At 42.5% G+C, this 27,643-nt stretch overlaps 1 protein-coding gene across 6 annotated transcripts in view; it reads right to left on the bottom strand.

The window, feature by feature from the left end:
• The window catches only part of LOC101397468 (general transcription factor II-I repeat domain-containing protein 2), a 57,981-nt gene extending 30,963 nt beyond the window's left edge, over window positions 1-27,018 (bottom strand). For 3 of the 6 annotated variants that reach the window (XM_087417788.1, XM_087417787.1, XM_087417784.1), the window contains exons 1-4: window positions 26,700-27,018; window positions 24,969-25,061; window positions 14,983-15,086; window positions 7,622-7,760 (exon numbers count right to left, since the gene is read on the bottom strand). In XM_087417788.1, the coding sequence (XP_087273914.1) occupies window positions 7,622-7,760; window positions 14,983-15,086; window positions 24,969-25,038 (313 nt within the window). In that variant the 5' untranslated portion in view covers window positions 25,039-25,061; window positions 26,700-27,018. Of the gene's footprint in view, window positions 1-7,621; window positions 7,761-14,982; window positions 15,087-24,968; window positions 25,062-26,699 lie in introns of those variants that run through there. The other 3 variants (XM_087417785.1, XM_087417786.1, XM_087417789.1) reach the window with 3 other exon arrangements.
• Window positions 27,019-27,643: the final 625 nt, after the last annotated feature.

Raw genomic sequence — 27,643 nt, forward strand, 5'->3', positions numbered from 1 at the left:
TGTGGCTCCCTACCCGGGAACCGAACCCGGGCCGCCTAAGTGATGAGAGTGCTGAACTGTAACCACAAGGCCATCAGGCCTGCCTCCTGAGCCCCCTTCTGACAACGGTAAACAGTGAGCCAGCTGCCAAAGTAGAAATGTGCTCAGACCCAGCTCCAACATCACAGGCAGGGCAAAGCAGGGTGGACCTGGAGTGCACAGGCAATGACCTCATAACCGTCACACCAAAGACGGCCAGCGGCTTCTTGAGCTCGAGAGGCCCATGCAACGGAGTTATGTTCTAAGGTCAAATGTAAGGCAAAAGTTGTGGACAGGAAAAATTAAACCTCAACACTCCAGTCACCCAGGAAGTACAGAATATATAGTTTTGTGCACACAATTCTGCAAAGCAATTCTTATGCACATTTCCATTTCAGAACCAGTCAATTAGGCTAAAAGAAGGAAGCAGATGAAAACCGCTATGTTTGGTCATTCAGACAATCTTGGGTTACAGGTAAAGTAAGAGGGGAATAGCGTGGTGGAGAATTGACAATACAGCCTGCATGGTTTACTCCAGGGGTCAGGACTACAGCCTGTGGGCCAAACCCCACCGCCTGGTTTTGTATGACCTGTGAGCTAAGAATGGCTTTTTATATTTTGAAATGGTTAAAAAAGTTCAAAAGGAAAATACTACTTTGTGACACGTGAAAATTACAGGAAATTCACGTTTCAGTGTCCATACATCAGGTTTATTGGCCGTGCTCACGCAGCGACGTGTCTCCTATTTCTGCTTTCACCCTGCAAGGGCGAGCTGGACAGCTGCAGCAGAGGCCGTAACAACCCACTCTGTGTCCCACTTTGGAAAAAGGTTGCCAATCCCTGGTTTATTCTATATTATTTTGATATTAAGCATCCACAACCCTAATACAGGTTGATTTTAAATCTCTGTGGTTTTGAGGATTAAATTAGTGAATAAAAGCTTAGACCACACACAGTTTATTTCTAATGCCAGAGGGAAGGTAAATGTGTGTTTGATGCAATCCCACAGTAATTTTTCCTTACTCCAAGACAACTTTTGAAAACAAATATGATGTATTCAAGAATCACATCCAGTATACCAGTTCCAGGAATGGCAGAGAAGTGTGTATTTGCCAATAACAGTGATAAGCTCTGGACGAAAATCATTCTTTGAAGGCACTGAAGAGCGACCAAACAGGCAGAAGCGGGAAGGGAGGCACACACTGAGAGTCCCTGGAGCTGGCTTCCCTGTGGGGCTCCTCGGCTCCTGTGCTCAGGGAGCTGGAGCGCAACCGAGAAGCAGCAGTCTCGTGGGGTGCGGACATGTGTCCCATGGTGGGACTGTGCTGTGGGGACAATGAGGGGGAATCCTGGAAAGGAGTGAGCAGTAGGAAACCCAGTATCTTCATATCAATTTCCCTCAAATTCTCGACTGGCCCCCAAACTGTGCACGCACAGGGTGAGACTTTAAGGAAAAGCAACTTTTGGAAGCTAAAGAGCTAAGCAGAGATGTAAACAGCTGTGTGGTGCTGGAAAGACAGTTTAGAGTTCAAGTCCTGCCAAGTTGGAGAAGCTTGTGAAACCCAAGTGTGTGAAGCACCTCGTGAAACCAGGGGGCAGACCTTAGGCGCAAGGGCCACATTCCACGACTATGAGGGATGCTCTAAGACCAAGGGGCAAAATCAAAATAGACTTGTCCACACAGGGTCAGGGTGACCCGCCAGTAACTTAACTGACAGCCAGAACAAAACGCAACATCATTTAGCAGATTTTTACAACACATCATGCATATTACCCAGTATAAAATAAAAAATTAGCAAAAATGTGAAGCAGGAAAATGTGACCCATGATCAAGAGAAAAAAATCTATAGAAGCAGAAACATAAATTACCCAGATGTTGGGCTGGCCCCGTGGCTTAGCGGTTAAGTGCTCGTGCTCCGCTACTGGCGGCCCAGGTTCGGATCTTGGGCACGCACCGACGCACCGCTTCTCTGGCCATGCTGAGGCCGCGTCCCACATACAGCAACTAGAAGGATGTACAACTATGACATACAACTATCTACTGGGGCTTTGGGGATAAAAAGGAGGAGGCTTGGCAATAGATGTTAGCTCAGGGCCGGTCTTCCTCAGCAAAAAGAGGAGGATTGGCATGGATGTTAGCTCAGGGCTGATCTTCCTCACCAAAAAAAAAAAAAAAAAAAAAAAGACCCAGATGTTGAAATTATCAGATAAGGACTTAAAAAACTGCCATAAATAAATACATTAAAGACTTTACAGGAGTGATGAACAGAATGGGTGAATACCCAGGGAATTCCAAGAGAAAAATGAAAATGCCAACAAAAACAAAGAAAATGGAATTCTAGAAATGAAAAATAATTGGGGGGGCTGGCCCGGTGCCATAATGGTTAAGTTTGTGAGCTCCACTTTGGCAGCCTGGGGTTTGAGGGTTCAGATCCTGGGCGCAGACCTACACACCGCTCGTCAAGCCATGCTGTGGTGGCGTCCCACATACAAAATAGGGGAAGATTAGCGCAGATGTTAGCTCAGGGCCAATCTTCCTCACCAAAACAAAACAAAACAAAACTTGGAAATGAAAATTTCTAGGATGGAATTAAGAGCAGCCCACTGGGTAGAGCAGAAGAAAGAATCAGTGACCTCAAGGAAGGGTCAATAGAAATTATCCAATCTGAAGCCTGAATAGAAAACAGAGGAAAAAAAGAGGAACACAGCCTTAATGACCTGTGGGACAATATCAAATTTTATTCTATATGTAAATGAAGGAGACAATGGATCAGAATAAATATTTGAAGAGATAATGGCCAAAAATGTCCCAAATTGATGAAGATGTCAACCTGCAGATTCAATAAGCTCCACAGACCAAGCAGGGTGAGGACAACGATGGCCACAAACAGGCACAGCACAGCCAACCGCCGAGAACCGGGCCCGCCAGAGCTGCAGAGAAAGATGCGCCACCTTCAGAGGAGCAAACACAAGAATTCCAATCTGACTTTGTATCTAAAACAGTGGCAGCCAGAAGGCAACTGAATGAAATTTTTAAAGGGCTGAAAGAAAAAAATCGTCAAGCTAGGATTCCATATCAAGTAAAAATATTCTTCAAAAATGAAAGCAGGACAATGATGTCAGCAAGATGGCAGACTAAGAAGCAACAGGCCTTCTTTCCCCACAGACACACCAAGTTAACAATATACAGACCAGAACACCTCTGTGAGAACTCTACAAACCAGCTGAGAAGCTGGAGCACCCGCCATCACATAACCAAGAAGGCACAGTCTCTTCAACAAATGATGTTGGAAAAACTGAGTATCCATGTGCAAAAGAATGAAATTGGACCCTTATCTTACATCATATACAAAAATTAACTCAAAATGGCTTAAAGACTTAAACGTTAAGACTTCAAACTACAAAACTTCCAGAAAAAACATAGGTGAAAAGCTTCATGACATTGGATTTGGCAATGATTTTGTGGGCATGACACCAAAAGCACAGGCAACACAAGCAAAAATAAGACAAATGGGACTATATCAAACTTAAAAGCTTTTGTGCATGAAAAGACACGATCAACAGAGTTAAAAGGCAACCTACCAGATGTCTGCAAGTCATATATTGTAACTGTAAATATAATTGTGAATCTTTGCAAATCATATATTTGATAAGGGGTTAATAGCCAGAATATATAAAGAACTCCTAGAACTCAACAACAAAAAAATCAAATAACTAAATTCAAAAATGGGCAAAGGACTTGGAAGACATTTCTCTGAAGATGATATACAGATGGCCAACAAGCACATGAAAAGATGCCCAACATCACTAATCATCAGAGAAATACACATGTAAACCACCACGAGATATCACCTCACATCCATTAGGATGACTACTATCAAAAAAGCAGAAAATAACAAGTGTTGGTGAGGATGTGGAGAAATTGGAACCCTTGTGCACTGTTAGTGGGAATGTAAAATGGTGCAACATGGAAACCATAAAAGTTCTTCAAAAAATTAAAAATAGAACTACCATATTATTCAGCAATCCCACTTCTGGGTATATATCCAAAAGAATTGAAAGCATGGTCTCAAAGAGTTATTTGCACACTTATGTTCTTAGCAGCACTTTTTACAATAGGCAAAAGGTAGAAGCAACCCAAATGTCCATCGACAAATAGGATGGATGGATAAACAAAATGTGGTGTCTACATATGATGGAATATTATTCAGCCTTAAAAAGGAAGGAAATTCTGCAACGTGCTGCAAATGCTACAACACGGACGAACCTTGAAGATGTTATGCTAAGTGAAATAACAAGTCACAAAAAGACAAATACTGTATGATTCCACTTCTATGAGGTACCTGCAAGAGTCCAATTCATAGAAACAGAAGCAGAATGTATTAGGGGCCGGGGGGAGGAGAGAAAAAGAAGTTGTTTAATGAGTATAGAGTTCCAGATTTGCAAGATGAAAAAGTTCTGGAGATCTGTTTCATAACAATGTGAATATACTTAACGCTACTGAACTGTACACACAAACATGGTTTAGATGATAAATTTTATGCTTGTTTTTTTTAACCCCAGGCATACACAGAAAATTGAAGGCAAGGTCAAGATATTTTCTGATAAACAAAATCTGAGGGAGTCTGTTACCATTAGACTCACACTAAAAGAAATGCTAAAGAAAGTTCTTCAGACTGAAGGGAAATAATTCCAGATGGAAATCCAGATATAAAAGAAGGAATAAAGAGTATTGGAAATGGTATATATGCAGGTAAATATAGATTATTTTAAAAATTTTTGGAAAGTGACTGACTGCTCAAAGCAAACATAATGATAAGGTATTGGAGGATTTATAACATAGTAGGGCTAGAGAGAAATAAACAGAATTATACTATTTAAGGTTCTTACATTGTAGGTGTAGGAGTAAGATATTAATTTTAGAATCACTGTGACAAATTAGGAGGAACTATTGTGACCCCAAGAACAACCAATAAAAAAATAAAGAAAACAAAGAGCTAAAAAGTCAATAGAGGAGATAAAATGTAAGACAAAAAATTTCTCAATGCAAACCACACAAGAAATTAGGCACAAAAGAACAAAGAACATAGGTGACAAAGAAAAAAAAAAAAAACAGCAAGATAGAAGCCTTAAACTAAGCTACATAAATAATTATATTAAATGTAAATGAATGAAACACTCCAAGTATAAGTCAGAGATTTTCAGACTGGTTTAAAAAAAAAAAAATAATGGGGCCGGCCCCGTGGCTTAGCCGTTAAGTGCGCGCGCTCCGCTACTGGCGGCCCGGGTTCGGATCCCGGGCGCGCACTGAGGCACCGCTTCTCCGGCCATGCTGAGGCCGCGTCCCACATACAGCAACTAGAAGGATGTGCAGCTACAACATACAACTATCTACTGGGGCTTTGGGGGAAAATAAAGAAATAAATAAACATTTAAAAAAAAAAAAAAAGACCTAACTGCATTCCGTGTACAGGAGACACACCTTAAATATAAAGACGCAAAAGGCTGAAAGTAAATGAATGGAAAAGGATATACCATGCAAACATTAATCAAAAGAAAGCTGGTGTGGCTATATTAATACAAGACAAAGCAGACTTCAAGATCAGGAATATAAATGGAAACAAAGAGGAACGTTTCATGAGGGAAAAAAGAGTCAATTCACCAGGAAAATATTACAATTCTAAATGTGTATGTATCTAATAACATAGCTTCAATATATATGAAGGAAAAAGTACTAACCAAAGGGAGGAACAGACAAATACACAATATAATTGGAGATTTTAACACTCCTCTGTCAGTAACTGATAAAATAAGTAGGCAAAAATCAGAAAGGATGCAGATGAATTAAACATTATTTAACAACTTGACCTAACTGGTCAATTAACTGCAGAATCCAAAATTCTTTTCAAGTGCATATGGAATATTCACCAATATAAATGGTGTGCTAAGCCATAAATTAGGTCTTGATAAATTCAAAAGGATAAAAATCACACAGAGTATGTTTTTGGACTACAATGGGATTTGATTAGAAATCAATAACCAAGAAAATCCCTAAATATTAGGATATTAAGCAATATGCTTCTAAGTAACTATGGGTCAAAAAGAAATTAGAGATATTAGAAAATATTTTGAACTAAATTATCAAGAGAATACAACATAAAGTCTGTGGAATGCAGTTAAAGCAGAACCTAAAGGGAAAATTATAACTTTAAATGCGTATTAAAAATAAAGCCAGGACCTAAGCTCCAAGTCAAGAAGCTAGGAAAGAAAAGCAATTAAATCCAAAGACATTATAAGAAGGAAATAATAAAGATAAGAGCAGAAACAAATGACAAAGAAAAATAAAAAACAAAGAAAATCAATACAGCCAAAAGTTGGCTCATTGGAAAGGTAAGTAAAATAGATGAATCCCTCACAAGATTTATCAAGAAAAAGAGAGAAAACACAAATTATCAATATCAGAAACAAAGGAAGAGACATCTATACAGACAGACATTGAAATTATAAAGCAAATATTATATACCATTTTTTTGCCAACGAATTTGACAACTTAGACAAAATAAACAAACTAAAAATAAAGTTGAAAAATAAAGTTTACTGAAATGGGCACAAGAAAAAATAGAAAATATGAATAACCCTATATCTAAAAAGTTAGCATGCAACTGTGAAACTAAAAAAAATCTATAATTACATTTCAATGATTAGAAATCCAATTGGCAGCTGACATTAATGAACTAAGAATACCCTTCTTCTTGTTCATCAATTACATACTCACCATATTATTTAAGTGCTTCATTTTTAAATCTATCTTCTTGATAGTAGAGACCCTAATTTAGTCTTAGAAGTTAATATGAATCAATCAAACAATCTCTCTCTCTCTCATATTATGATCTTGGATAGACAGATCTAGATTGTTTTGCAGTAAAATGCTATGTATATGTAGAGTATACCCTCTGCCAACCCTTGGAGACATCTCTAGATATATGTTTATCTCTCTCTCTCTATATACACACCATTACACCCTCTGATAGCCCTTTCTGTTTTTTATTTTTTTCCTTTCTTGATTCCAAGGAATATTAAATTGCTAACTCAATACTTGGTAGACAACCCTCAGTGGCAGAGAGAATCATCACACAAGGGTAGGTTTTAACATTCTAGTTTCCCTCACACACTCACTGGCATATCTAGGGCTCTGAAAGTCCCATAGTAAAAAAGAGGGGGAAAGGAGTATAATGGTTATTAACTGAAAGTAATACCTAACAAGTTCTGAAAGAGTTTTTCCCTTTCCTTTGAGAACGAGTCAAATACGACATTTTCTAAAATGTCAGTTTACTTTAGGAATTAAGGACAATTTACTTCATGTTCTTCAAATTTATTCTATAAAACCAGAGTCCAGCTTGAGGACACAATACCAAATACACTACCCATGTTTCCTGGACTCATCAGAGTTAAGCAAAGATAGTCATTGGTTTGCCAAGTCAAAGACGTGTGAGAACCATTTTTAGATAATGCTTATGGTATCTTAGAAGAAACCATGACAGAAGTCTTGCCTGCAAATATTTTAAGATTTATGAATACAAAGGACAAAATTATTAACACCTACAGTATTTTGCAAAATCCTTCTGCAAATCCTTCCTGGTGTTGACAAAAGCGCGTCCTCGCTCAGTCCCGACGACAAACACGTCTGTCTCATACACTGCGATGCAGGCCACTTCTGCCTTGGACTTGGCCAGTTCTTTACACTGAAATACAAACAAAGAATAAAGCATTATATACAAGGGCAGATCCAGATTTTGTGGGGCCTAGGAGGTCTGCTTTACGGTAAAAAAACAAAATTAGGTACAAAAATGAATATTTATTTAGAATGAGAAAACATTACCAAGAAAAAAACAAAACAAATTTATCAAGCAAATATCATAAACATCATAAAACCCAGAGAAGAAAATATTTTTATTAACCGCCTGTGATGTTGTGATTTATAGTAAGAAATATATATTTGGTCTTCATTCACTGTTCCTGGCACAGAACTCCTAAACTCCTTGAAATTTCCTAAGTGAAGAGACTGATAAAGCTATCTTTTGTTATCTTAATGAGGTGACTTTTGGACAGCACCTAAGGATGGGGGCTGGTTGCCAGGAGAACCAACCAGGTGATTAGAGGGTTGGAACTTTCAGTCCACCCTGCTGACCTCTGGGGAGGGGGCTGGAGGTTGAGTCCAATCACCAATAGCCAATGATTTAATCAATCACGTCTTTGTAATGAAGCTGCCATAAAAACCCAAAAGGACGGGGTCCAGGAACTTCTAGGTTGGTGAACACGTACGTGGAGGTGCTGGGAGAGTGGTGCCCGGAGAGAGCATGAATGCTCTGAGTCCTTTCCCCATCCCTTGCCCTGTGCATCTCTTCCATCTGGCTGTTCCTGAGTTATACTCTTTTATATTATTTATAATTAATATATATTTATAATTTATAATTATATTATTATTATTTTATAATAAACTGGTCAGTAAAATGCTTCTCTGAGTTCTGGAGCTGCTCTAGCAAATTAATCAAACCCAAGGAGGGGGTCTTGGGAACTCCCAGTCTATAGCCAGTTGGTCACGAGCACAGGTGACAACCTGCACTTGCTACTGGTGTCTGAAGGGGGGAGCATCTTGTAGGACTGAGCCCTTAACCTGTGGGATCTGATACTCTCTCCAGGTAGAGAGTGTCAGAACTAAGGTGAACTGTAGGATGCCCAGCTGGTATCAGAGCATTGCTCGTTGGTGTGGGAACCTCCCCAACACACTGGAATCAGGGGCAGAATCTTTACCACCTGACCCGCCTCTCCAATATACCTTTTTTCCTACATTTTTGGCTGCAGACTCTTTGACTGCCTCTTCCTGTGACAACAATTTTATAATATCATTTTCTACGGAGAGAATAGAGAGAATTTACTATTTCCTCCAACGTGGTTGATTACATTTTTATTATTGATGGTAGGGCTGCAGAAAACATGAACATTCATACACAGACACACTTGCTGCTCATTGTCGTGCTCCAGGTTTATGCCCTACAGACAAGAATTCTGATAAATTCTATTTTGTGTAATTCGGCTCAAAAACCTAAAAGAATATTTGGTGTACTTATAACTGCACATGCTACATTCCTGAATATATTCCTTACCAGAGAGAACTTCTGTTTTGACAAAGCATCAATGAGAATCAAATCCTCTGTTTACAATTTTACCCGTTTAACGACTGGAAGAATTTTCCAGAGACTAGCTTCTGGCTCTGTACATTTAAAACCTTGTTTCTCTTCTACTACCCACCTACATCTGGAGTTGAGCACATGTTCACACCACAATATGACCTCAGGCCTTGCCCCCTGGTGTCATGTTATTGGATGAGATGACACAGGGGACTGTAGGAATATTCCTGAAAACCATTCCCACACTGGGATGTCTACAGTAACTTACCCAGACACAGTTATAACAGCAAGCCAGGTAATCCTTGCCACTAAATGACAACTAAATGTATCCTCAACCCAGCTTTCCCTTACTGAGAACCTGAAGACGCCCATGTCCATTCCAATATCACCTGACACAGTGGATTATGGGAGGCAGAATAATGGGCCCCCAAAGACGTCCATGCCCCAGAGCCTGTGAATATGTTACCTGACATGGCAAAAGAGGCCTTTCAGATGTGATTACATTTAGGACCTGGAGATGGGGAGATTAGCTTGGGCATAATGTAATCACAAGGCTCCTTCTAAGGAAACGAGAGACAGAAGGAGATGTGACAGTGGAATCGGAGGGCAGACTGGTGCCCTTGCTGGAAGGGACCACAAGTCAAGGAATGTGGGAGGCCTCTAGAAGCTGGAAAGGCAAGGCACAGATTCTCCCTGGAAGCATCCAGAAGGAATGCAGCCCTGTGGATGCCTTGATTTTAGCCAAATAACACCCATTTTCTGCCTTCTGACCTCCAGAGCTGTCAGATAATAAATGTGTGTTGCTTAAAGCCACTGAGTGTGTGTCGTTTGTTATAGCAGCAACAGGAAACTGATACAGGGGTAGTGGCAGAGAGAAAGTAATGAGAGGGAGCTGGCAACCTTAACTGATGTGGTTAAAATATCTCTCTTTTAACAAATTTTAGAAAAACATATGTGCACAGATTGCTAGGACTCCCCCAAGGCCAGGGGAGGGGCCGGTGCAAGGGGGGCCCAGAAGCTTAAGCTCCATTAGCTTCATCGCGAATCTCTGTTTGTGTCAAATGAACCAAAAATTCAGCACTTAATCGACCTAATTATAGAATCTAGTATCAGGTGAAATTATCGAGTTTTAGCCTTACTTAGGTCATCACTGGCAGAAAAGATCTTTTTAAAAGCATTTTTTCATAATAAAATATGCATATTATAAAAATTTTAGCAGATACAGAAAAGTCCACAGAAGAAAAAAGAAATCACCTATAATCCCATTCCTCTGAATTAACCACCATTCACATATTTTTTTTTGTGAGGAAGATCAGCCCTGAGCTAACATCCATGCTAATCCTCCTCTTTTTGCTGAGGAAGACAGGCTCTGAGCTAACATCTACTGCCAATCCTCCTCCTTTTTTTTTCCCCAAAGCCCCAGTAGATAGTTGTATGTCATAGCTGCACATCCTTCTAGTTGCTGTATGTGGGACGCGGCCTCAGCATGGCCAGAGAAGCGGTGCGTCGGTGCGCGCCTGGATCCGAACCCGGGCGGTGAGCAGCGGAGCGCGCGCACTTAACCGCTCAGCCACGGGGCCCGCCCCTCACTTATCGTTTATGAGCATTTATAATCCTGAAAAATATGATTTTTGAATGAATATACAATATTCTGTCCTATGTACATGCCATAGTTTAACCACAACATTATCGGAAGTTTTCTCCATTTACACAACACTGCAATAAACGTCCAAGACGGTAAACACTTCTGTGCGTGTGTGATTACTTCTGTGGGGTGGCATCCTACAAGAGGCACACCTGAGTCAAAGGGTCCAAATTCTTTTTTCAGGTTCTCGAAACATCTTACAAATAATATTTCAAAGTGGCTCACACCCCCAGCAGCACTGGGAGAGAGGCCGTGTCACCTACACATTATAAGCACTGAGAGTCATTATCTGAGGGCTGTGCTTAGTGACACGCTTCTCAAGAACAGGACATGGAGAGGGAAAGAGAGTAACCTGATAATGGAGAAACGTGGCACACACCACCTGAGGCTTATTGTAAGGAATTGGCTCTTCCCATTATGGAGGCTAAGAAGTCCCCTGACCTGCCATCTGCAATCTGGAGACCCAGGAGAGCCAGTGGTGCAGTTCGAAGGCCTGAGAGCTGGAGAACTGATGGTGCAGATTGTAGTCCGGAAGGCCTGAGAACCAGCAGTGCTGAGGGCAGGAGGAGATGGATGGCCCGACTCAAGCAGTCAGGCAAAGAGCAAATTCAATCTTCCTCCACGTTTTTGTTCTATTTGGGCCCTCATTGGACGGGATGATGTCCACCCACATTGGGAGGGCCATCTGCTTTACTCAGGTCACCAATTCAAATGCTAATCTCTTCCCAGCACTCTCATGGACACACCCAAAAATGCTGTTCCATCAGCTATCTGGGCATTCTGTGGCCAGTCACGTTGGCACATCAAACTCAGCATCACACTACCTGGACCGAGTGATGCAGGCGAACCTTGCCAGCAAGTAGACACGCCGACGCCACACACCCTGACACAATGGAGGAGAGGGGCATTCCACCCCAGGGGTCTTCTTTCCACAAACCTGTAACCCCAGTCTAGACAAGAGGGAAACATCAGAGACACCCAAATTGAAGAAGATTCCACAAAATACCTGACCAGCACTCTTCAAAACTGTCAAGGTCATGGAAACAAGGCAAGACTGAGACACTGTCACAGACCAAAGGGGCCTCAGGCACTCTGATGACTAAAAGCAGTGCAGTACCAGAGGGGATCTTGGCACAGAGAAAGAACATTAGTAAAAAAACTGATGAAATTCAAATAAAGTCTAGAGTTAGTTAATAGTAATGCACCAGTATTATCTATTAGTTTTTTTCTTTTTGAGGAAAATTGGCCCTGAGCTAACATCTGTTGCCAATCTTCCTCTTTTCCTTTTTTATCCCTAAGCCCCAGTACATAGTCTCATATCCTAGTTGTAGGTCCTTCTAGTTCTGCTACGTGGGACGCTGCCTCAGCATGGCTTGATAAGTGGTGCAGGTCTGCGCCCAGGATGCGAACCCGGTGAACCTCGCGCCGCTGAAGCAAAAGGCGCAAACGTAACTGCTCTGCCACCGGCCTGGTCCCTGATCTATTAGTTTTGACAAATATACCATAATTCTGTAAAATGTACTGTAGTTATATAAGATGTGGGTGAGGAGTATATAGGAAATCTCTACTGTTTTCACAACTTTTCTGTAAATCTTAAAGGTATTCCTAAATAAAAATTTATTTAAAAAACCCCCCAAAACTCCTTGGTTTCCAGGGGCTTAGGGGAGGGGTTAATGGGGAGTAATTACTTAATTTAATTTTAGGAAGAGTTTCAGTTTAGGAAGATGAAAAAGTTCTGGAGATGGATGGTGGTAATGGTTGTACAACGATGTGAATGTACTTAATGTCACTGGACTGTATACTTAAAAGTGGTTAAAGTGTAAATTTCATGTTATATATATGTCTATATAATATATATGTATAGATAGATAGATAGATAGATCTTTCCACAATAAAAAGAGAAACTTGACTTTCCCCCAAGAAAGCGCAGTTGCTCACATCCAATGCATCAGTCAGTCCTGTCAACGCGACTTCCAACAGAGCTTTCTAGTCCCATCACTTCGTACCCCCTCCACCATCCCTACCCCAGACCAGGCCAGACATCTCCCACTCGAACCACAGCCGCGGCCTGCTAACTGGTCTCCCTGCTTTCACTCTTGTTCCACATTCATCAACTGTTCATACGAGCACCACTCCCCTGCATTACTCTGTCGCTCAAAACTTTCCAATGGCTTCCCACCACAGTGAGGGAAAAAGTCCAGAGCTCTATACGATCTGGCCACTAGGTGCCTCTTGCACCTTACCTCTGGCCATGTCTCCTTTCCTCACTTTGTTCCAGCAACACTGGACTTCTTGGTTCTCCTTGAAAATACCAAATGTGTTCCTACCTCAGGGCCTTTGCACAAGCTGTTCTCACTGCTTTGTACTCTCTGCCCCAGATACTGGCATAGCACACTTCCTCACTTCATCCACGTCTTTGCATAAAAGGCAACTACCTAGAGAATTCCTCTCAGACCATCCCATCCTAACCATCTGTTCTCTCCCATAAACCTCTGTTTCCTGACCCTCCTTTTCTTTGTAATATTTTATTTATTATATTTACTGATACAAACACATACACGTAGAATTTGTTTATTGTCTGTCTCCCCAAATAGAGCATGAGATCTAAGTGAGGGGGACCTCCTCTGTCTTCTCAAGTCTTGGGGCCCCAGCGCCCAGAAGAGGGCCTAGATGTAGGAGGCACTTCATGAATATTTGTCAAAGGGAGGATGTGATCAGTTCTTGTTCAGTGTTTCTGGGTGAGATATTTCTAGTTCTTTCCAAATAGATCCTGATGCTTTCTTTTAAAACTTATCCCAAGCGACTGGCCAAGTGGTGTAGTAGTTCAGTTCACACGCTCCACTTCGGCGGCTTGGGGTTTGTGGGTTTGGATCCTGGGTGCAGACCTACGCACTGCTCATCAAGCCACGCTGTGGTGGTGTCCCATATATAAAATAGAGGAAGATGGGCACAGATGTTAGCTCAGGGACAATCTTCCTCAGCAAAACAAAAAAACCAGAAAAACCCCAAACTTATCCCAAGTTTTTTTAAAGACAGTTTTGTTTATCCCCAGATAATCCAGGATAATTTCCCCATCTCAAGATCCTAAACTTAATCACATCTGTAAAGTTCCTTCACGAGCTCAGGGATGGGACATGGCCATCTTTGGGGGCCATTATTCAGTTTACCATAGTTTGCTTTCAAAATTGCTCTATATTTGGTTTTGTACAGTTTAAATATGGTGGGTTTAGGGGTGAGGGGGTGTGTGTGTGTGTATGTGTGCACGTACATGTGTATGTGAGTGAGTTATGTGTGTGTTTGGTATTTTGTCAATCGACCCAATAATGGTCTTTATAGAAAAATAAAAATAAATAAACATCTACATATATATTTGCTGGTTGAAGACCCAATCTAGGGTCACGCTTTCCATGGGGTGTCCTGTCTCTTCAGTCCCCTCCCTCTGGAACAGCTCTCCAGCCTGTCTTTCACGACACTGACAGTTATTAAAAGTCCCGTCCAGTGATTTTGTAGAATGTCCCTTATTTTGGGTTTGTCTGATGTTTCCTCACTAGATTCAGGTCACCCATTTTCGGCAGGAACGTCACAGAAGTGGTACTGCTCCCTCGCAGTGCATCGTGTCAGGAGGCACGTCCTGACTGCTGATGTGCACTTCGGTCACTGGACTAAGGGGGTGTCTGTCAGGCTCCTCCACTTTTAGAAAGTCACTGATCTTCCCTTTTTAATCAACAAGTATCTTGTGATCAGATACTTTGAAGTTATGTAAATTTCTCATCAAAGTTCACCCACAAGGAAAAGTCTACATTTTGGATGTAAGCAGATGCATAAAAATGGATTATTAATTTACCTTTGAAGTTAAACCAAAAAATATTCTCAAACAGGGTAACAGAGTTGCCTTCATTCAATTTTCAGATCCCAAAAGATTAAATTTACATAATTACATCCATAATGTAAGAAAAAAAATTGTTCTAATTATCAGACAAGCCCATTATCCTCTATGAAGGATACACTCACACAGACTGGATGTCAAACTGAAGTTGAACAGCAAAAGTGACACTGAAGTGTTTCACAGTTCTGTTACTTTGACAGTGACCCAACTATGGCACATTTTATAGAACTGTAAAGCCATCTCACCATGGACTCAAGAGCAGACATGAGGAACGTCACCACCATCCTGCTCTCCGAGGACTCCTCATCTTCAGCAGGCAGGGTAGACATTGCTACTTGGGCCATGATCCCTAGGAAAGAGAAGTCATAAGAAAGTGAGTGGCAGAAATCCACAGTGTCCTTCTAAACACACGTGCAGCTGTGAGGGTCCTCACAGATGACCTAGTTCAAACCTTCCTTTAGAGTTGTAGAAACTGACACCTAAAGACATTAAGTGCTTTTGCTCACGATCTCTGAATAGTAATGCTAACTTTCATATAGTGTATTTTCACTAAACCTAGACATCACCTCCTCATAAAATAAATTCAGGTATTATGCTAGAGAAGCATGTTAACTATTTCCCAGATGAGGAGGGGAAGGAAATGTACCTTACTGACCCAATGTTGCTGGTCAGATTTCAGCATGCTGGTGCCAGATAATATGTCCTCACATCCTCAGAAAAAGGAGAGAAGTGGGTTTGTGTACTAAAGAAGAGAAAATCCCTTCTATCCTTTCCTGCTAGGACTTCTCCTGCATAAAAGTGTACTCTAAATTTTGCCAAACTCTAAATCAAGTTAGCATTAAAAAATTTCTTCGAAAAAGTTTCTTCAACACCATAAAGAGAGTTTTTTGAAATAGAGCATGCAAAATAAACGCTGTTAGATGTGCCATGGCCCTCCAGTAGTTGGCTTAATTATATTTGTAAGCAAAAGATAAATAAACAGATCAACATAAATATGCACAGGGAAGGAAGCCTAAAGATCTAAGGGAGTGAAGTATGGTGGTCACAAAAGGCTGTTCAGAAATATTCGCAAACGGTTCTTTCTGGGCACATGGTTTGACTCCTTGCCCACTTGAATGAGGTGGGCCACGAGCCTTGCATTGGTGGATGACATCAGGGAAGTGACATCACTTCTAGGCAGAGGCTTTGCCACACTCCCTCCTCCTCTGCAGTGTGACCGCCAACGTTCCACATGGGACCGCGCCATCACCCTGGGTTCCAGGTTGAGGGAACCATGGCACAGAGCCAGAGCCAACTCACAGCATACCTTTAGTGCAAGCGAGAAGCAAGTCCTTGCTCCTTTAATCCACTGAGATCTGGTGGTGGTGGTTTCTTTTTTGCAATCATAATAGTTTAAAACATTGTGAAATTTCAGTTGTACATTATTATTTATCAGTCACCATACATATGTGCCCCTAAACCCCTTATGCTCACCCTCCAACCCCCTTCCCCTCTGGCAACCACTAATCTATTCTCTGTATCCCTGTGTGTGTTTATGTTCCACATATGAGTGAAATCATGCGGTGTTTGTCTTTCTCTCTCTGACTTATTTCACTTAACATAGTACCCTCCAGGTCCATCCATGTTGTTGCAAATGGGACGATTTTTTTTTTAATGGCTGAGTAGTATTCCATCGTATATATATACCACATCTTTATCTAACCATCAGTTGATGGGCCCCTGGGTGGCATACCCAGTAGTGGGATAGCTGGATCATAGGGTATTTCTATTTTTAACTTTTTGAGAAACCTCCATACTGTTTTCCATAGAGGCTGCACCAGTTTGCATTCCCAGTCTGGTGGTGTTTTTGACTACATCATACCCTAGCCACTCTGGATAGACATAGAAGGCTGAAAAGGAATTCTAAAAAAATGCAACTGTCTGTCTAAATTCTCTGAAGACGCTTCAGGATGCCTTAATTAGATTTATAATCTTCCTGAGAAAGAACACGACTAGACTTACAGAGCCATTAGGATGCAAAGTGTTTTGGTTAAAAATCTTTACAGGGCCGGCCCCGTGGCTTAGCGGTTAAGTGCTCACGCTCCGCTGCTGGTGGCCTGGGTTCGGATCCCGGGCGCGCATTGATGCACCGCTTCTCTGGCCACGCTGAGGCCGCGTCCCACATACAGCAACTAGAAGGATGTGCAGCTATGACAGACAACAATCTACTGGGGCTTTGGGGGGAAAAAATAAATAAATAAAATCTTTAAAAAAAAAATATCTTTACAAATCTACCTCCCCACTCTGAAATAGAATGTAAGAGGAGAATGTGACTTCATGCCAGGCATATTAATTAACAGGCATGAGCTGGGCATGAACAGGAAAATACACACACTTCAACTGGAAGCTTTTAAATAATTATCTTAAAATGAAGCCTTTGACACTCTTCTTGTTATCACACTCATATTTGAGAACAAATAGAAGTTGCAAATATTGGTTTTCATAGTGAAGACTCCGACAACTGAGCTGTAGTCAGAAAAAGCAGCATCCAGCAAGAAAATGTGTAAGTCGTAGAAGGTCTTTTCTCTAGCATTCCCGATTCCACGATTATCATTTAGTATACTAGGCTAAGGAAATGTGTATCAAAGAGTATGAAACAGCAAAGACAAGTAATTTTTCCACTCTCCAGAGTATTCACTTAGATTATGCTCTATCCTTATTATTTCAGAAGCTCAGAAAATTTTCATTCATAATCTTATTTTGCCTTTAATATTCCAGTAAGAGAAAAAGGAGTAGATGTGTTTTCATGTTACAAACTCAGTGGTTTGTCCAAGCAAAGCTAGGTCATACACCAGGACAATTTTCGGCCCACTGCTATTTCTGCTTCTCACCTTAAACTGCATAAATCTGCTATGACGTGATTCACTCTCAACGTGTGTTAAGAAATGGGAGCGATGCCACACCATCGGCTCACATGCCACAGGTGATGAGAGATCCTATCTCATTAGCAGGCTTTTCAGGAGGAGGCATCATAGCACTTTTCAATGGAAAGAACCTTGGAGGTGACCAAGTCCAGTCAGACTTGATGGGGAAGCATGCATTTTCTTTGGGGCTTCCTGCTCTCTAGAAATGGGGCATCTGCATTAACAAATCACTGAACCGTTCCTTGCCCGTCTCAAGAGGTCATTTCCATAGATAATCTTTAGTCAAGACTATTTGTGGAACATTCCCTGCAGCCCTCACTCCACCACTAACCGCTGCCTCTCTCTCCTCCCTTTCCCAGAAAGAAACTGCCATCACCCAGTGGCATTAAGACAAACACCAGAGGACACACCAGGCCAGGTGGTGACGCAAGCTTATGGAGCATGAGGCATGAGGCACTGGTCCCCAGAGAACCCGCAGCCAGGAAAACCCGGTGGCGGGTTCCCCAGACCACGAACCAGCTCCGTGACCCCAGTGGGCTGTACCAAGCTCTTCTTCTATGAACAGAGACACTAAATCAACCACTTCCTATGAAGGTTCCTTTCACCCCTGACCTTTTATGAGCCCTCTCATTTTAAAATCAAGGAAACCACCTCTTATCTGAGTTCATCCATATGACATGTCCAGAACAGGGAAATCTGTAGAGACATAAAGTAGATTAGTGGTTGCCGTGGGCTGGGCAGTGGGGTAGCTAAAGGGAACTGGGTTTCTTTTTGGGTTGATGAAAATGTTCTAAAATGGACTCTGGTGATGATTGCATGACTGTGAATATACTAAAAAATACTGAATTGTACACTTTAAATGGGTGAATTGTAGGGTAGGTGAATTTTATCTCAAATAAAGCTGTTAAAAAAAAAAATCAAACAAGGGGCCGGCCCGGTGGCATAGCGGTGAAGTTCACATGCTCTGCTTCGGTGGCCCAGGGTTCATGGGTTCAGATCCCGGGCATGGACCTACACGCTGCTCATCAAGCCATGCTGCGGTGGTGTCCCACATACAAAAAATAGAGGAAGGGCATAGATGTTAGCTCAGCAACAATCTTCCTCAGCAAAAAGAGGAGGATTGGCAACAGATGTTAGCTCAGGGCCAATCTTCTTCACCAAAAAAAAAAAAAAATCAAACGAAACCAAAGAGAGGTTGGATGGAGAAAAAGGAAATGAACATTTACCGACCACAAACGAGGGAGCCATGCTTTCCCAGTCATCCAGTTTTATACTCACACCCTCTCTACGGGACACACTGTTCTACGCAAGTACTCACAGAGGTGAGGAAGCCTGCTGAGGGCTGTGCAGAGGATTCTCTGCCAAGCAGGGGCAGTGGGGGAGTGGACAAGCAAACAAAGAAAGCACAGTGCCTAGAGAAAGGACCTTACGGGGCGGCCGCCCCACGGCTCGAGCGGCCACAGTCCTGAGCCAGGACATGCTCGCTCACCCTGCCTTGTGAGCAACTATCAACAGAGCTCCCTTGCCTCTCAAGGGCCTGGAAGGCGGATTATGAAACATTTATGTGTGGGTGGTTTGTAAAATGGAAACAAATTACTAGGACATGGCATTCTGTGTCCTTAAGACATTCACTCTGTTCTCTAAGTAAAGGAAAAAGTGTCTAGTATAAAAATTCTTTTAACTAATGTAAACTAGACCCTTATTAGGATTACGTTTCATTTCTATGATTATTAAAGGTGAAATAGCTGTTCATATCATTTAAAATTTTTGCAAATTAAGGTATAATTCATACATAGTAATGTTCACCTTTTTAGTGTACAGTTCTATACATTTTAGTAAACATAAAGTGATGTAGCCACCACTAAAACCAAGGTACAGAACAATTCCATCACCCTCAAAATCCCTCCACACCCCTTTGTAGTCAATCCACACCCCTCGTTAACCCCTGGCCAGGACTGATCTGTCTTCTGTCCCTGTAGTGTTGCCTGTTCCAGAATGTCAATAAATGGAATCCTGCACTGTGTTGTTGGGTATATCAGTAGTTTATTCTTTTTATTACTGTGCATTCCATTGTAGGAATGTCACACAGTTCTTTTACCCTTTTGCCAGTTAAAGATCATTTGAGTTTTGGCAGTTTTTGAGTCTTGTGAATAAAGCCACTACCACCATTCATGTACAGGCTTTTGTGTCAACCTGTTTTCCTTTCTCAGGTAATAATATATGACTGCTGGGTCATACGTTAAGTGTGTTTTTTTAGCTTTATAAGAAAGTACCAAACTATTTTCCAAAGTGGCTGTACCATTTTATGTTCCTACCACCAAGACGTGAGAATTCCAGCTGCTCTGCATCCTCGCTAACACACAGTGTTGTCAGCTTTAAAAAAACGTGAGCCATTCTAATAGGTGGCTAGTGACATCACTTTCTGGTTTTAATTTGCATTTTCCTAATGACTAATGACGCTGGGCAGCTTTTCACGTGCTTATTTACCATTCGGATATCTTCTTTGGTGAAATGCCTGTTCAGACTTATGTCTGTTTTAAAACTGGATTGTTTGATTATTTCTTATTGAGTTTACAGAGTTCTTTATATATTCTCGATACAAGTCCTTTATATGTGGTTTGCAAATATTTTCCCTTTTGCTATAGAGAACATTACTGGGACAACTGGTAAAACTTAATAAGGTCTTAGGATTGTAATGTACCTAGGTTAATTTTATTTTGATTGTAATATTGCTGTTATGTAGGAGGATATTCTTGTTTATAGGAAATATACACTGTAAAGTGCTTGAGAGTGTTGAGGCCACAGGCTGATAATTTCTCTCAAATGGTTCAGAAAAAACAAAAGTTCCTTGTACAATATTTTCAATTTTTCCGTAAGTTCAAGACTCTTTCAAATTTTTAAAAATTATTAAAAAAAACTGACCATACTCTATGTTAATTATTTGTACATTTCTGTTTTTAAAAATTGTATGGTCAATACTTGGGTTATGTAATTCTTTTTGGGCAAATGGGTATCTAGAATGTATTGTCAACAATTCAGATTAAATTATTTCATGTGAAAGGCACAACTTGAAATGATTTTTATTTATTTTTTTTTTTTTTAAAGATTTTATTTATTTATTTTTCCCCCAAAGCCCCAGTACATAGTTGTCTGTCATAGCTGCACATCCTTCTAGTTGCTGTATGTGGGACGCGGCCTCAGCATGGCTGGAGGAGTGGTGCCTCAGTGCGCACCCGGGATCCGAACCCGGGCCGCCGGCAGCGAAGCGCACGCACTTAACCGCTAAGCCACGGGGCCGGCCCGAAATGATTTTTATCTTACGCAAAATACATCTATTGGCAAAACTAGAGTTTTCACTCCAATTTCTTGTCTATATTTTTTGAAATCAACTGCATTACTTGGTTGAAATGTTAAATTGTTTTTTCCCATTGGAAGTTATAGAAATCTCACAAAGGTTTTTTCTTGTTTTTGCGAGGAAGATCAGCCCTGAGCTAACATCTGATGCCAACTCTCCTCTTTTTTCTGAGGAAGACTGGCCCTGAGCTAACATCGTGCTCATCTTCCTCTACTTTATATGGGATGCCGCCACAGCATGGCTTGACAAGCAGTGCATCGGTGCGCGCCCGGGATCCGAACCAGTGAACCCAGGGCCGCTGCAGCGGAGTGCGCGCACTTAACCACATGCACCACCGGGCCAGCCCCCTCGCAAAGATTTTTAAACAAGCCTTTAAATATATTGAACATGTGTTCAATTTTTATCTAAAATTAAGCAAATATTTGTTTGTTTGTTTGCTAAGGAAGATTAGCCCTGAGCCAACATCTGTTGCCAATGTTCCTCATTTTTTTTTTTTGAGGAAGATTAGCCCTGAGCTAACATCTGTGTCACTCTTCCTCTACTTTTTTATATGTGGGTTGCTGCCACAGTGTGGCTCATAAATGGTGTAGGTCCGTGCCTAGGATCCGAACCTGCCAACTCGGGCTGCTGAAGTGGAGTGCACCGAAGCGAACCACTATGCCATGGAGCCAGCCCCCAAAAATTTTTAAAAAGGATTAACATGGGTAAATTTGCACTGTTCTAAAGATAAACATAAACCAAAGTTGTTTAATACATTATTACTATTTATAAAGTTGTGACTAAGAAACGGATATTCTTGACCACTATCTTTCAGAGTAAACTAATTTAAACGCTGTTTTTTTTCTTTCTATTTTTTATTTTTATTTTCTATTTTTTTTTTTTTTGTGAGGAAGATCAGCCCTGAGCTAACATCCATGCCAATCCTCCTCTTTTTGCTGAGGAAGACTGGCCCTGAGCTAACATCCATGCCAATCTTCCTCCACTTTATGTGGGACGCTACCACAGCATGGCCTGACAAGAGGTACGTGGGTGCACGCCTGAGATCCGAACCCAGGCCGCCAGCATCGTAGTGCACGCACTTAACCACTAAGCCACTGGGCCGGCCCCTGTTGTTTTTTTTTTTTTTTTTTTTTTAAAAAGACAACTTCTCATACAGCACAGTCCCGGTTTACAAAATGAAGTAGGTATGCCCAAAGGCAAATTCAAGCATGGTCAAAATAATCTGAGGAAGCAGTAACTATCTGTCCCAGAGAGAACATTTTTCTTCTACGATTTCTTTACTTGTTTAGGAAGAGGCTTTTCTAGCTCTTTATCAGCAGATGCAACTTTGCCAACACTGCACATTTTTTCAGATAAGTAGTTCTGAAATCTGTTAGCCACCCTTGGCTGCCTTTGACTTTTCTGTCAGAGGCCATCCCTCTTCCGTGGGGGGGCATCTCCCTTTAATCTTAGAATTCTGCCATTGATAGATATATTCTTAGAGTTCATGTCTTCCAACCCTAACTTGAATACTTTTCAGTCTCTCTACAGTCTTATCACGTACTTGGCTAGTCACCCAGCAGTTCCCAGAGCACTCACTGCCCCAATTTCATGACTCTCACGTTGATGACATGAACACTGGACTCATACCTCTAATTGCGACTTCTTGCTAAGTCCTGCAAGGCAGTTCTTCCTGCAGTGTTGACATAGATCGTTATTTCTTCCATTAGTCATCCAATGAAGTAGGTTATGGGCCATGATGTATGAAAAATATGTATCTTTAAACACTACAATCACACATGGTGCTGTGAGATGCTCACACTGAGAGGCCCCAGAGGACTGAGACCACCTAAGAGACAGGCACACTCCAGACTCTCATCTCACACTTGCTGCTGAGTCAGATGCTCCAACATTGGGATGGCAGAAAGTGCCTACAATATTTAAACAGCTATTTTTCTCATTTCTTTTTTGTAGATCAACCATGGTTAAACTCTCATAAGGTAAATGTATGTATGCTATGACTCCATTGTATCTATTATTTTGCACAACTCTTTCCACACTGAAAGTTTCCACAAAGCCTTCCCCTAAAACAAGAAAGTAAATTGCTTGATTAACATCTGTTAGTGCCAGTGGTAAAGATATCATTTCTGCTAATCATGCCACAGTAATCCCTAAGAGGACTGTGATATGAAAACTCTGGATTGTAACAGAGAATAAAATAATAGGCAGAATGAAACCAGGGGGAACTCAAAAAAGATATTCTCAGTAGGTATCAACTGTGCTACCAGCAATAATAAAAAGATGAGTGTTTCATAACTGTTGCCATGCTTACATCTTTTATTTAATAACAAATGGAGGCAGGAATCTTTTCTTTTATATTTTATGATTTAGAACACACCACGCATTAACAGAACATCAAAAATAATGACACATGATTATAAGTTAACATGGAGTTTCTCACCCAGAGAACATTTCCTTGACAAAAAATCACTGCATTCTAATAAAGCTAAAAATCCTTGACAATGAGAGTTTGTCAATCCCCAAACCTCTATGGGGATTAACTTCTTTTCTCTTCAAGTCTAAAGCACAAGCCACATTCGTTTAGATCACAGATTTGAAACAGTACTTAACTTTTTGTTTTTTTAAAACTGGAGATGTAAACTAAAAAAAATCTCAAATCTCACATAGTTTTCCTAGCAATCCTTGAGGACTTTCTCTCCTTACCAATGTAATATTTTACTAATGAAAGGCAAACATCTAGAACAGAGGCCGTCTGTGGGTCAAATCCGGCCGGCCACCTCTATTTTTATAAAGAAAGTTTTATTGAAACACAGCCACACTCATTTCCTTACATCTTGTCTACGGCTGCTTTCCTACAAAGGCAGGGTTGTATGTATGTGACAGAGACCACATGTCCCCGAAGCTGAAAATATTTATTATCTGGCCCTTTACAGAAAAAGTTTGTCCATCTGTGACACAGAATTCATTTCCATTGCTTAGAATTTTCATCATTTGGACTGTTATCCGCTCCATTTATCAAACCTCTGAAATCTTGAAATAGAGGTCTGGTTGATTTTTTAAACTATTTCTAGGTTTTCCTTTCCAAAGGTTAATTTTTCAAGGCTCTGAGGCTTTAATTTTAATTGACAAGTTCCTGAGGTGCTACCTTCTCCACAACTCAGCCCAGGCTTACAGTAAATGAAAACTACAGACTCACGTGCACCTATTCACCATTCAACAGAAATGTATCGAGAGGGTCAAAAGGTACACACTTCCAGTTATAAAATAAATAGTCCTGGGGGTGTAACGTACAGCATGGTGACTAGAGTTAACAATACTGTATTGTATATTTGAAAGCTGCTGAGAGAGTAGATCTTAAAAGTTCTGATCACAAGAAAAAAAACTGTAACTACATGAGGTGATGAATGTTGAATAAATTTATTGTGGCAATCATTTCACAGTAAATACACATATCAAATCACTATGTTGTACACGTAAAACTAATACAACGTTGTATATCAATTATATCTCAAAAAAACTGGAAAAAAATTTTTTAAAAAGAATAACAACGGGCCCGCCCAGTGGCACAAGCGGTTAGGTGCACGCACTCTGCTGCGGCGGCCCGGGGTTCAACAGTTCGGATCCCAGGCGCGCACCGACGCACTGCTTGTCAGGCCATGCCGTGGCGGCGTCCCATATAAAGTAGAGGAAGATGGGCACGGATGTTAGCCCAGGGCCAGTCTTCCTCAGCAAAAAGAAGAGGATTGGCAGATGTTAGCTCAGGGCTGATCTTCCTCACAAAAAAAAGAAAAAAAGAATAACAACAAATTTCAAGACAACAAAGTATTCTATTCTGGAATGACCAAGGATTATGGAGGAGAACTAGAAATAATATGTATTTTCAATGTCAAAAAATGATTAACAGAACTTTAGCTTAGCCAAAAAAATTAATAAAAGTTAAAAAACACACAACCACCAAAAATGTATTGAGTACCCGCTGTGTGAAGACATACTCTGCTGGCAGGAAGGGTAGGGTGGAATCCAAGGTGAAGAACATCCACCATCTGCGCTCTCAAGTGAGACAGACCTGCATAGACAGGGCCGAATAGCAGGAAATAAAAGTGAAATGAAACGGTCCAGGCCACGTGGGAACACAGTCAACAACTAGGGGGTGAGAGAGTGAAGGCCTGTGACGTCACTTCCAAGCTCTGCAGCCCGGGAAGGAGGGAAGAGACTGCCCACACCTTCAGCCAGACGCGGAGCTCCTGGCAGCAAACGTCAAGGCTGCTGGAGGCTAACCACGACCCCTCCTATCAGCACTGCAGACTGACACTCCCCACAGCTGGGCGCCAAGCCCTCTGTCCACTGAAGGCGAGGCGGCCAGACGCACAGACCAGACCTTCCTCTCCGAGCGGAAGAAAAGAGGAGAAAAGGCTGCTCAATTCTTCAATTGCAGCCCGAAGCGATATTCAGTCTGCCAATATCCAATCTTAATCTACATCTGTTCACTCCACATTATTTCCATGAAACTCAAACGTGAATTCTTCCCCCTTAATACACAACGTTTGGCCCAGCAGTTCCACTCTGTGGTATATACCCAAGAGTTGAAAACACAGTCCACACAAAAACGTGTACACGAATGGTCATAGCAGCATTATTCATAACAGCCCCAAAGTGGAAACCCACACATCCCTCAACTGCTGGAAAATGAAAAGGTGGTATATCCATACAACGGATTATTATTCAGCCATAAACAAGAATGAAAGAAGCCAGACACAAACGACTCCTTGTGATGATTCCACTTACAGGAAACGTCCAGAATAGGCAGAGCCATGAGACCAAGTGTAATAGGGGCTGCCGGGGGGCGGGCGGGGGGCGGCGCGAAGCGGGCAATGACTGCCTAATGGTTATGGGGTTTCTCTTTGGATGATGAAATCTTCTGGAATTAAGACAGCGGTGATGGTTGCAATAAACAAATAGCCATTGAATTCCACACTTTTAAAGCGTGAATTTCGTGGCGTATCTCAAAGCTGTGATTAAACAACAACAAAGCTGGGGTCTAAACGGCGGAGAATACAGCCCCGCGGGCCTGTCTGCCCCTTCATCTCTAAACCATAACCGCAACGGACTGCAGTCCTGGGCGACAGGCTCTTGTTCTGGCCTCTGGGTTGGCTTCCCGCCAACAAACAGGCCGCCAGCGGCCGCACGGCCAACACAACGGACGACTAAACCCCGGCGGGCGCCACTCGGCAACGCGCGACGTGACGGGCGCAGTCGGGGCGCCTCCGCCACACAGCCGGGCGCAGTTACCAGGCAACAGCGACGGCCCCGCCCCCGCCCCTAACCAATCAGGCACGTCCGCACGCAGCGCGGGAGCCACACGTAGGCCAGGCGGAGCGTGAACTCACGCGCAGCGGCACCCAGAGATCCAGAGCCTGCAGACGCCCGCCCCCCGCCCCCGCCCAACCAATCGGAGCGGCGCGGGGTGCGCGCTCCGTGCGTGCCCCCGCTGTCCCCGCGGCAGGGCTTCCCCGCCCCACCCCCACTCCTGGGCCCTTCCCGGGGAACCGGGCGCGGGGTTTCGCGGGGCCGGCGGGGAGGGGGCGCCTCCCGCCGCGCGCCTGGGCGGGCGGCCTTCCCACGCGCCCGCCTGACCAGGCCCCTCGGGCGAGAGTCGCAGGAAAGCCCTCGCTCGTAATGGCGGCGGCGGGGGGCGGATACGCACCTGAGGTCCCCGCCGGCGGGCAGCGCCCGGCCGCCCGCGGCTCCGAGGGCTGGGCACCCGGGAGCGGCCCGGGCCGAGGGCGGCGGCCGGGACGGCGAAGAGGCGGGTCGCGGCGTGTGGGCGGCGGCCGAGCCCCTGCTCTCCACTATTCCTCCTTTTTCTTTCTTTCTTTTCCCTTTTTTTTGGCTTCCTGGAAGGCAGCCTCAACTGGTGTGTCCACAGCGCCCCAAGTGGGAGTTGCCGTTTCCGGTGCTGTGCAACGCACTTCAGCCGCACACTGGATTTGTGTGCAGACTCGCAGCCACGGTCGGCAGAAGGCCAGACATGCTTATCCGTCTCCGGTCTTTGCTGAGCGGCTGGCACGTGTCTGGCTCACCCCAGACACCGCCCACAAACGTGGACGCTCTTCACTTGCTGTTACTTAATGTGATACTTCTGCATGATTGCAACTTGTAGCTTTAAAGCAGTGAGGTCACAACTCGAGTGACCGGTGAATCTGCCTTAAAGCCATGGAGTTATTTGTTATAAACTGTAACAGCGTGTCCTGACCTTTGGATGGGGTCAGTGACATCGGCAACCAATCGTGAGGTGTCCGTCAGATGGTGGTGGCACTCCAGCAAATAGTAGAAGATTACGATAGCGTTATTTATTCTAAGTTATAATTACGTATTTATTTTAAATATGTAAAAGAAGAACAGGATAGTAGAAACCGGTTACCCATTGCTCATATTTAACATAGCGTGCCTCATTGACTTAATGTTTGAGGAAATACTATAGGCACAATGGAAGGCACGGTACTCATTCCCCTCTCTTCCCCAGAGGTAACTACTGTCTTGAAGTTAATATATGTCTTCTGATACACTTTTTCTTTTGCAAAAAGACAAATGTCCCAAATTTGCTGACCTTTTTTCCTGTAAGTGGCTATCAAAGATATGCTTCCTAGC

This window comes from Ceratotherium simum, chromosome 26 (assembly GCF_057802395.1).
Source record: "Ceratotherium simum simum isolate JZ-2026a chromosome 26, ASM5780239v1, whole genome shotgun sequence".
Lineage (NCBI taxonomy): Eukaryota > Metazoa > Chordata > Mammalia > Perissodactyla > Rhinocerotidae > Ceratotherium > Ceratotherium simum.